General features: G+C 40.8%; 1 protein-coding gene across 4 annotated transcripts in view; it reads right to left on the reverse strand.

Annotated features, from left to right (window-relative positions):
- Nucleotides 1–12,089, reverse strand: part of micu3a (mitochondrial calcium uptake family, member 3a) — a 183,058-nt gene that overhangs the window by 7,000 nt on the left and 163,969 nt on the right. For all 4 annotated transcript variants that reach the window (XR_010017352.1, XM_063043059.1, XM_063043058.1 and 1 more), the window contains one exon: nucleotides 912–980. Coding sequence is in view for 3 of the 4 variants with exons in the window: in XM_063043058.1 (XP_062899128.1) it covers nucleotides 912–980 (69 nt within the window). In the remaining variant the exon portion in view is untranslated. The remainder of the gene's footprint in view (nucleotides 1–911; nucleotides 981–12,089) is intronic.

Consider the following 12,089-nt stretch of genomic DNA (forward strand, 5'->3'; position numbering starts at 1 on the left):
CCCTAAAAGTAGCGTCACAGCTAGATAGGGTCGTAAAGAGAGCTTTTGGTACATTGGCCTTTATAAATCAAAGTATTGAGTATAAGAGCTGGAATGTTATGATGAGGTTGTATAAGGCATTGGTGAGGCCGAATCTGGAGTACTGTGTTCAGTTTTGGTCACCAAATTACAGGAAGGATATAAATAAGGTTGAAAGAGTGCAGAGAAGGTTTACAAGGATGTTGCCGGGACTTGAGAAACTCAGTTACAGAGAAAGGTTGAATAAGTTAGGACTTTATTCCCTGGGGCGTAGAAGAATGAGGGGAGATTTGATAGAGGTATATAAAATTATGATGGGTATAGATAGAGTGAATGCAAGCAGGCTTTTTCCACTGAGGCAAGGGGAGAAAAAAAAGAGGACATGGGTTAAGGGTGAGGGGGGAAAAGTTTAAAGGGAACATTAGGGGGGGCTTCTTCACACAGAGAGTGGTGGGAGTATGGAATGAGCTGCCAGACGAGGTGGTAAATGCGGGTTCTTTTTTAACATTTAAGAATAAATTGGACAGATACATGGATGGGAGGTGTATGGTGGGATATGGTCCGTTTGCAGGTCAGTGGGACTAGGCAGAAAATGGTTCGGCACAGCCAAGAAGGGCCAAAAGGCCTGTTTCTGTGCTGTAGTTGCTATGGTATTTCTATAGTATAACAGTGGTAGACCACGAACATAAGAAGTACATTCAATGGATCACTGATTGTATATTCCATCAAAGAGCTTCTCCCGTTGGAAGATTACTGAAGACAATTGTGGTAATAAAGTTTGATGAGAAAAATATAATAGAATTACATTTTAAACAATAATGTATAAACAATAACAGTATTTTGATAAGCCATGGATATCTCTTATAGAAAAAACAAAAACAAATTCTACATACTTATCTGCGGACAAACTCCTTTTTTAAGCAGACTTTAAAATTGGGATATCCGTGTGTAGATTTGTAGCCCTGCAGGATGAAAGGTAGGGAACCAGAAGAGACAGTAATATTAAATAATTTGTAGGTTTTAGTTTTAATGAAATTTAAATATTTGAAATATTAAATGCCTTTTAGCTAAGGCATTATCTTAACAGTAAATAATAGTCTAGTACTGATATGCATTTTTGAAAATTAATGTAGCATTTTATAATTTTAGTTTGCAGATCACTTACAGAAATGAGTATTTTATTAATTATTTCAAATCAAAGTTTAAATCACTATTTACATTATCTATTAAGCTTTCATAAAATTAGTCTAAAGTAAATGTTTCTCTTTCTATAACGTTGTCTCTTTTGGATATGTACAGTATTTTCCATTTTTCTTCCAGATTTCCTGGAACAAATGAATTTTGTTTTTGCACTGTAGATATGGCAATATATTAACATTCATAAATGTAACAGTATCAATTAGATAACTGTAACTGTAGAATTTCAAGTCATTTGCATTGCCGATAATTATCCATTAAAGTGCAATACAGAATACTGGATTTTAGAACAGAGACATTAATATCTTATGTATTTACTCACAATCAGCAACAGTTATCATTCAGTCCTTCTCAGGATTCCTGTTGTCCTTTATATTGATATTCATGGTTAAGAAACTATAAAGGAGTATTGTCTGCTGCAGAGACTGAGTACAGGGCAAGTAAATCAGTCTATCTAGGGGTTCTTCTATTTCTCTTTTATAATTCTGAATGCAAAGTCTGGGAGGGAAATAAATGGACAGAAATACAAACGGTACATGTCCAGCCATAACATCTTGGTCAGCTGCTTTCTTATTTTTACATCAAATTGTGTATGACATAATTTGTATGATTTTTCAGTGAATAAGACAGGGCAAAACTAAACAAATAGATCTGCTTATTCAAGGAAAAGTTCTCAAAATTATTACAAAATGTCTCATTTTATACCCCAAATAATTTGGTTAATTCTTACAATTTTTTAATTGCATATGCAATAGTTAACTAAGCAAATTTTAAGAACGTTGAGCATTTTTATTGAATTTCCAGAAGTGCTTAGAGATTGCAAATTCTACTTCTTCATTTTTCTATCTTGTGTATTTTCCATTTCAGCCTTCCGTATGCATATTGTTTATATCATTAAGAATTTTTAACTGCTAAATAAAGTACCAAATGCAAAATATTAAATAAATAGCTTGTAGATATTCTGTTCCCATATTGGCCTCCTCAGTCACCACAGAACTCACAAAACCTGAGAGGATGTATGACATCCTTGATCCTCAGAGACTGGCTAAGCAGGATGTTATATATCACAGGATACTATTCATAGAAGAGCTGGGCCACCATCCTGGTCAATATTTATCATTTGTATTACTGCTTTCTGCAGCACTCTTGTCAAACTGAAATTAGCAGCAAAAATAAAAGCAGCTCATTTGCTGTAAGTGTTTGCAATTACTTATAATTGTGAAAGGATCTATATAAATGTATATTTGGAACACATTTTTATAGTATTGGGAAGCCCCAATTTTGTAGATGTGTGACAAGCCTATATGGTGATCCCCATTACTCCAATTTGGCTTCAATTTTATAAAGGTGGATACTTTTCCATCTTCAGGTTGTTTCTGGCTAATCTATATTCCTCACTCCTACTGCAGTGCATCAATAGTGGCTCTATGCAGTGGATCTCTAGAAATCCCTTGGCAATGGAAATTCTTTCAGAGGACTTAGTAGATGTAAAATCATCACAATTCGCTGAGGAAAAATGGTCAAATTTTATGGAATTGAGGAGATTGGTGCTATTTTCGCCTCCTCAAAAGAAAGGACACCATGACCCTTAATGTCTTGCACCATCACGTCTTAGATAGTGAAGATTAATTTAGCTAAAAAAACAATAATAATTTAGATGTGCTCAATTACATCAAAGTTAGCAAAGATGTTAAGACAGAGTGGAGTATAAAGCAATTCCACAGTGCTCTAGAGTAGAAAGTCCACTTGGAGGCTGATATTTTCTCAACATCTACAGAACAGCACTAGTAAGATTTAAAACTATAACTTCCAGAAAAGCAATTGACATGCTCTTAAATCCACTGTTCATATATATATTTTTTTTAAACTTCAGATTGTTACAGAAACAATAATACTAATGAACCCCAGTAGATGGCAGCAAAGTTCCCCAGGATTGTACATTTTCTGCACTAACATACTTAATGTTCTGACTATACCAATGAACAGAAACAAGACACCATAGTGAATTTAGATATATGAATCTAAATTAACTTCAAAATAAAAGCCTTATTTTGTATTGGTTTTAACCGAACTTCCACTGCTCAAGTGAATAAATGCCAGCCTTATGCACATATTGTATCATGATTGAATTAAGTCCAACTATTGACAAAATTATTGCCATCATTGTTCGGATCATTATCACATATCACAAAAATAAGGAATGTTTCCAGAATTTATAGCTCGACAGGGTAAAATATCACATTTAAATAGATCCAGTCAAAAATGCAAATGGTAGATGATTCTCATTTCTTTTTGCTTCTGTCTCACTCCTCTCTCTCACTTCTGTATATTGGTTATCTTCTCTCTACACTCTTAAGTCCTAATACAGAATCTTGACCTGAATCACTCAACATCCCTAATTCCATGTATGTTGCTTGACTAGTGCACTGAGATCATCAAGCAGTTTGTATTGGGTGTCAAGATCTCTGAGGACCTAACGTAGTCCCAACATATTGATGCAACTATAAATAAGGCAAGACAGCGAGTATACTTCATTCGGAACTTGAAGAGATTTGGTATATCAACAAAAATACTCAAAAACTTCTATAGGTACTGTGGAGAGCAGACTGACAGGCTGCATCACTGTCTGGTATTGGGGGGAGGGAATACTGCACAGGACAGAAAGAAGCTGCATAAATTTAGATTAGATTAGATTCAACTTTATTGTCATTGTGCCGAATACAGGCTCCATCTTGGGTACTTGCCTACAAAGTACCCAAGACATCTTGAAGGAGCGGTGTATCAGAAAGGCATCGTCCATTATTAAGGACCACCAGCACCCAGGGCATGCTAGTTTCTCATTGTTGCCATCAGGTAGGAGGTACAGAAGTCTAAAGGCACACACTCAGTGATTCGGCAACAGATTCTTCCCCTCCGGCATCTGCTTCCTAAGTGGACATTGAACCTGTGAACACTACCTCACTTTTTTAAATAATATGTTATTTCTGTTTTGCATGATTTTTAATCTATCCAATATACGTATACTGTTATTTATTTATTTATCTGTTCTCTATTATGTATTGCATTGAACTGCTACTGCTAAGTTAACAAATTTCATGTCACATGCTGGTGATAATAAACCTGATTCTGAATCCACATGACATCTGGCTTTGGGATATTTCTGTATAGTTGTTTCTATCATCTCCATATTTCAAGGATCCATCATATTCCTGCTCCACTTGTTTCTGGAACCCATTTTTATTCATGCCTACAGATAAAATGGTCTACAACTTCATGTAACTCATCAGCAAATGATACTCACTGTTAGTTAGAACTTACTGCCTATTTCATATGCATAATATTTTCTGCTGCAAGTTACATGCATGATAGGGAGCAACACATTTTTAACAGAAATATTTAGTTTTGTATATAAAAACTGCCCATATTTGAAGATATTATCACATTTTTATTACTAATGGTGAGTATTAAAACTGTACTATTACTTTGATATTAATTCTCAGTGCTGTGGATTTGATATTAAAGTTACAGGAGTACTTATGATGTTAATTTCTGGCCCTGAATATCTCAACATCTAGAATACTTAATTAAAATGATCTAAAACCACAAATCCAAATTCCCCAATGAACATAATAGATTTCTAACAACATAGAATTTCCCAAACTATTCAGCTGAGACTAACTATTGCATTCAAATAAGAAGGAAAAAAAAACAGATCATCAAGTGTGGAGCGAGGCACTGAATTCCAAAATAGCAAAGCTGTTCTCAGCGCAGTGAAGCATGCAATGTTCCCCAATGGAAACTGGAATATAAATCGGAAGAGATCTCCCAAAATTTAGACAAGCAAATGTCTTAAATAGCTATAGTCACAAAATCATACCTTCCAACCAGTGTTCCAGGTTCATGAATTACTGTTCTTAAGTATGTTATAAGACCATAAGACATAGGAACAGAATTAGGCCCTTCAGCCCATCGAGTCTTCTCCACTATTCCACAATGGCTGATCCTGGAACCCACTCAACTCAATACACCTGCCTTCTCACCTGATCCTTTGATACCCTGACCGATCAGGAAAGTAACAATTACCGCCTTAAATATACCTACAGGCTTGGCCTCCACCATGGTCAGTGACAGAGCATTCCACGGATTCTCTACTCTCTGGCTAAAAAAATTCCTCCTTACCTCTGTGCTAAAAGGTAGCCCCTCAATACTGAGGCTGTGCTCTCTAGTTCTGGATATCCCCAGACAGTCCTTCCAGGTGAGGCAACACTTCACCTGTGAGTCCGCTGGGGTGATATACTGCATCCGGTGCTCCCGATGTGGCCTTCCATATATTGGCGAGACCCGATGCAGACTGGGAGACCGCTTTGCTGAACACCTACGCTCTGTCCGCCAGAGAAAGCAGGATCTCCCAGTGGCCACACATTTTAATTCCACACCCATTCCCATTTTGACATGTCTATCCACGGCCTCCTCTACTGTAAAGATGAAGCCACACTCAGGTTGGAGGAACACCACCTTATATTCCGTCTGGGTAGCCTCCAACCTGATGGCATGAACATCGACTTCTCTAACTTCTGCTAATGCCCCACCTCCCCCTCATACCTCATCCGTTATTTATTTTTATACACACATTCTTTCTCTCACTCTCCTTTTTCTCCCTCTGTCCCTCTGACTATACCCCTTGCCCATCCTCTGGTTCCCCCCGCCCCTTGTCTTTCTCTCCGGACCTCCTGTCCCATGATCCTCTCATATCCCCTTTGCCAATCACCTGTCCAGCTCTTGGCTCCATCCCTCCCCCTCCTGTCTTCTCCTATCATTTTGGATCTCCCCCTCCCCTTCCCACTTTCAAATCTCTTACTAACTCTTCCTTCAGTTAGTCCTGACGAAGGGTCTCGGCCTGAAACGTCGACTGTACCTCTTCCTAGAGATGCTGCCTGGCCTGCTGCGTTCACCAGCAACTTTGATGTGTGTTGCTTTCAATGTTCAGTAGGTTTCAATGAGATCCCCCCACATTACCCAAAGCTGCTAAACGCTTCTCATATGATAACCCCTTCATTTCTGGAATCGTCCTTGTGAAACTCCTCTGGACTCTCTCCAATGACAACACACCCTTTCTGAGATACGGGGCCCAAAACTGTTGACAATACTCCAAGTGTGGCCTGACTAGTGTCTTATAAATGCTCAGCATTATCTCCTTGCTTTTATATTCTATTCCCCTTGAAATAAATAGCAACATTGCATTTGCCTTCTTTACCATAGACTCAACCTGTAAATTAACCTTCTGGGAGTCTTGCACGAGGATGCCTAAGTCCCTCTGCACCTTTGATGTTTGAACCTTCTCCCAATATAGATAATAGTCTGCACTATTTTGTTCCTTTTACTAAAATGCATTATCATTCACTGTAGTCCATCTGCCACTTTTTTGCCCATTCTTCCAATTTTTTAAAGTCCTGATGCAGTGGCATTGCTTCCTCAGCACTACCTACCCCTCCACGTATCTTCGTTTCATCTGCAAACTTTGCCACGAAGCCATCAAATCTATTATCTAGCAACACACATCAAAGTTGCTGGTGAACGCAGCAGGCCAGGCAGCATCTCTAGGAGGAGGTACAGGCGACGTTTCGGGCCGAGACCCTTCGTCAGGACTAACACTAGATGCTGCCTGGCCTGCTGCGTTCACCAGAAACTTTGATGTGTGTTGCTTGAATTTCCAGCATCTGCAGAATTCCTTGTGTTTGCATTTTTAAATTCCATTATCTAAATCATTGACAATGTGAAAAGTAGCAGTCCTGATACTGACCCCTGAGGAGCACCACTAGCGCAGGCAGCCAAAGGGCCCCATTTATTCCACTCGCTGATTCCTGCCTATCAGCCATTCCTCTATCCATGCCAGTATCTTTCTTGTAATGCCATAGGATTTTATCTTGTTAAGCAGCCTCATGTGTGACACCTTATCAAATGCCTTCTGAAAATCCAAGTAAATGACATCCACTACCTCTCCTTTGTCCAACCTGCTTGTTACTTCCTCGAGGAACTCTAACAGACTTGACAGGCAACATTTCCCTTTATAGAAATCATGCTGACTTTTACTTATTTTAACATTAGTCTCCAAGTACCCTGAAACCTCATCCTTAATAATCGACTCCAACACTTTCCCAACCACTGAGGTTAGGCTAACTGGCCTATAATTTCTTTTGCCTTCCTCCCTTCTTAAAGAGTGGAGTGATATTTGCAATTTTCCATTTCTCCGGGTCCATGCTAGAATCAAGTGATTTTGAAAGATCATGACCAATATATCCATTATCTCTTCAGCAACCTCTCTCAGGACTCTGGAATGTAGTCCATTTGGTCCAGGTGCCTTATTCACCTTAAGACCTTTGAGTTCACCCAGCACTTTTTCCTTTGTAATAGCTTTCTGACACTCACAGACCTCTGGCACACTGCTAGTGTCTTCCACAGTGAAGAATGATGCAAAGTACCTATTAAGTTCATCTGCCATTTCATTGTCCCCCATTACTACCTCACTAGTATCATGTTCCAGTGGTCCAATATCAACTCTCACCTCCCTTTTACTCTTTATATAACTGAAATTAGCTTTTGCACATGCCCTTACACTTCCTCCCTTACCACCATTCAGGGCCCCATTCCAGGTGAGTTGACACTTCACTTGTGAGTCGGCTGGGGTGATATACTGCGTCCAGAGCTCCCGATGTGGCCTTCTATATATTGGCGAGACCTGACGCAGACTGGGAGATCGTTTGCTGAACACCTACCCTCTGTCCGCCAGAGAAAGCAGGATCTCCCAGTGGCCACACATTTTAATTCCGCATCCCATTCCCATTCTGACGTGTCTATCCACGGCCTCCTCGACTGTAAGGATGAAGCCACACTCAGGTTGGAGGAACAACGCCTTATATTCCATCTGGGTAGCTTCCAACCTGATGGCATGAACATTGACTTCTCTAACTTCCGCTAATGCCCCACCTCCCCCTCATACCCCATCCGTTATTTATTTATATACACACATTCTTTCTCTCTCTCTCTCCTTTTTCTCCCTCTGTCCCTCTGACTATACCCCTTGCCCATCCTCTGGGTTCCCCCCTCCCCCTTTTCCTTCTCCCTGGGCCTCCTGTCCTATGATCCTCTTATATCCCTTTTGCCAATCAACTGTCCAGCTCTTGGCTCCATCCCTCCCCCTCCTGTCCTCTCCAATCATTTTGGATCTCCCCCTCCCCCTTCCACTTTCAAATCTCTTACTAGCTCTTCCTTCAGTTAGTCTTGACGAAGGGTCTCGGCCTGAAACGTCGACCGTACCTCCTCCTAGAGATGCTGCCTGGCCTGCTGCGTTCACCAGCAACTTCGATGTGTGTTGCTTAGCTTTTATTATCCTGCTTTATACTATTGGCCAGTTGCCCTCATATTTCAACTTTTCCCTTCTTATAGCTTTTTAGTTGCCTTTTGTCGGATTTTAAAAGTTTCCAATCATCCAACCCCACTCACTTATGCTATCTTATATGCTCTTTCCTTGGCTTTTATGCAGTCCTTAACTTTCCTTGCAGCCATGGTTGTCCACCCCTGTCATTTGAGAACAACTTCTTCTGTGAGACATATCTGTCTTGTGCCTTGTAAATTATTCCCATAAACTTCAGCCATCTCTGCTCAGGCGTCATCCCTGCCAGTATTATGTTTTATTAGAAGGACAGATTTCACCAGTCACATTGCCTGAGAACTATCACAATGTCCCTAGATTTCATGAAGTCTCATAACATGGTTAGAAATGATCACTGCCCATTGCCATCCTTCAGCTCTGTGTTGAAAACCACTTTGGATGAAGTACATAAGTAGGAAGGATACAGAAACTGATCTGGATGATTCACTGACTGATTCTTGACTTTGCTACTATTTGGGTGTGCAGCAGAGGATGGAAGAATAGGAAGGAAGAAGCTCATCTGACCTCAATATCACCAATTACCTCTTTCCTTTCCAAGACACCAGGCATAACTGACACCAGAGTGCTATCTTCACATTGAAGAAGATCTAGACAATATTCTGGGCTCACTAATGGTAATTACATTTATGTCACACAAATGGCAGATATTGACCATCATCAATAAGACAGAATTTAACAATTTATTCTTGATATTTAACTAAGTTCCCACCATCAATATCCTGGGCATTAACAATATGCAGAATCTTAACTGGACCAGCATAAACATCAAGTTACAAGAGATGGTAAGAGGTTGGATATCCTGCAGCTATCAATTTACCCCCCAATTCTCTCTGAAGCCTTTGTATCCTTTACAATATGCATGCCAGGGGCATAGAATAGTACCCAATTACCTGAATGAATGAAACTAAAACACACAAGATAGATGATTACTTATCACATGTACAATGAAACATACAGTGAAAAGCATTGTTTGCATTAACAACCAACAGACCTGAGAGTGTGCTGTGCGCATACTTCAAGCGCTATACATTCCTGCGCCAACACAGCATACCCACAATGTTCGGCATGTTCTTATTAAGGGGAAGGGTAGACATAACAAGTTCCGGGAACACTGGCTGTTGGGAAATATCGAGGCTCTGGTTAGGAAAAAGAAGGAAGCATACATTGCTTTTAGGCAACTGAGTACAAATGAATCACTTGGCAGGTTTAAAAATTTCAGAGTAGGCTTAAGAGGGAAAGCAGGAGGGCAAAAAGATGGTTTCCAGAGATTTGGCCAGCAGAGTTAATGATAATCCCAAGACGTTTTCCAGTTACATTAACAGTAAAAGGGTGACAAAGAGAGACAAGGTAGTCTTAAAGACTATCAGGGCCACCAATATTTCGAGCTGCAGGAGATATCCAAGAGGATTTTTTTATGTCTACTTCTCATGTTTACAGAGAAAAATATCATGGGATGCCAAAGAAATGATGGCAATAAATAATAACATCTTGAAACATATTACAAGTAAGGAAGTAAGATTCAAAGATTCAAAGATTCAAAAAACTTTATTGTCATTCTAACCATACATCAGCTCTGCAGGGCAGAATGAGACAGCGTTTCTCAGGGGCAGTGCAATCATAACATAACAAACGCAACACTAAATGATAAACATAACAATAAATAGTAAAACATAACAGCCACATGTCAGTTAAAATCAGGTTATAAGTGTCCAGTGCAAGTTAAAAGTGTCCAAAGCAGAGTCAGGTGGAGCAGCTATTTAGCAGTCTGACTGTCTGTGGGAGGAAGCTGTTTAGTAGCCTTGTGGTTTTAGTTTTGTTGCTCCTGTAACGTTTGCCTGATGGCAGAAGAACGAACAGTTCATGGAGAGGGTGTGAGGGGTCTTTAATGATGTACCGTGTCTTCTGGAGGCATCGACTCTGAAAGAGGTCTTGAACAGAAGGTAGGGAGACCCCAATAACCTTCTCTGCTCCCCTAACCACCCTCCGCAAGGCTTTTTTGTCAACAGCACTGCAGCTGGAGTACCAGGCTGTGATGCAAAAGGTCAGCACACTCTCAACCACGCCTCTGTAGAATGTAGTTAAGATGTTAGTGGGGAGTGATGCTTGTTTAAGCTCAGGAAGTGCAATCTCTGCTGGGCCCGTTTCACAATCCCAGTGGTGTTCCTGGACCAGGTGAGATTGTCTGAGATCTGCACCCCAAGGAACTTGATGTTTTCCACTGTCTCTGCTGTGGAGCCGCTGATGCTGAGGGGTGTGTGCTCAGGCTGAGACCGTCTGAAATTGACGATCATCTCCTTGGTTTTGGTGACATTAAGCATCAAGTTGTTAACCCTGCACCAGCTCTCTAGGTGTTTGACCTCCTCCCTGTACGTAGTTACATCACTTTTGCTGATGAGCTGCACCACTGTGGTATCATTTGCAAATTTAATGATCAGGTTCTCCTTGAATCTGGCTGCACAGTCGTGTTAGCAAATCCCCAGGGCCAGACAAAGTGCATGTCAAACCTCATGGAAGGCCAGTGAAGAAATTACAGAGGCCCTTGTAGTGATTAATTTGTTTCATCATTAATCACTGGTGAAATTTCAGAAGACTGAAGGGTGGCTAAAATTGTTAGCAAAGACTGGCCAGGGACTATGAGTTGTAGGAGTGTTTTTAGAGGGAATTTTGAGTGACTAGATCTATCATCAATTCAGCAGTCAAAACGTCATCAGGACTAATTGGAAACAACAGGAATTCTGCAGATGCTGGAAATTCAAGCAACACACATCAAAGTTGCTGGTGAACACAGCAGGCCAAGCAGCATCTGTAGGAAGAGGTGCAGTCGACGTTTCAGGCCGAGACCCTTCGTCAGGACTAACTGAAGGAAGAGTGAGTAAGGGATTTGAAAGTTGGAGGGGGAGGGGGAGAGGGAGATCCAAAATGATAGGAGAAGACAGGAGGGGGAGGGATAGAGCCAAGAGCTGGACAGGTGATAGGCAAAAGGGGATACGAGAGGATCATGGGACAGGAGGTCCGGGAAGAAAGACAAGGGGGGGGGGACCCAGAGGATGGGCAAGAGGTATATTCAGAGGGACAGAGGGAGAAAAAAGAGAGTGAGAGAAAGAAGGTGTGCATAAAAATAAGTAACAGATGGGGTACGAGGGGGAGGTGGGGCCTTAGCGGAAGTTAGAGAAGTCGATGTTCATGCCATCAGGTTGGAGGCTACCCAGACGGAATATAAGGTGTTGTTCCTCCAACCTGAGTGTGGCTTCATCTTTACAGTAGAGGAGGCCGTGGATAGACATGTCAGAATGGGAATGGGATGTGGAATTAAAATGTGTGGCCACTGGGAGATCCCGCTTTCTCTGGCGGACAGAGCGTAGATGTTCAGCAAGACGGTCTCCCAGTCTGCGTCGGGTCTCACCAATATATAAAAGGCCACATC

Source organism: Mobula hypostoma, chromosome 3, assembly GCF_963921235.1.
Source record: "Mobula hypostoma chromosome 3, sMobHyp1.1, whole genome shotgun sequence".
Classification (NCBI taxonomy): domain Eukaryota; kingdom Metazoa; phylum Chordata; class Chondrichthyes; order Myliobatiformes; family Myliobatidae; genus Mobula; species Mobula hypostoma.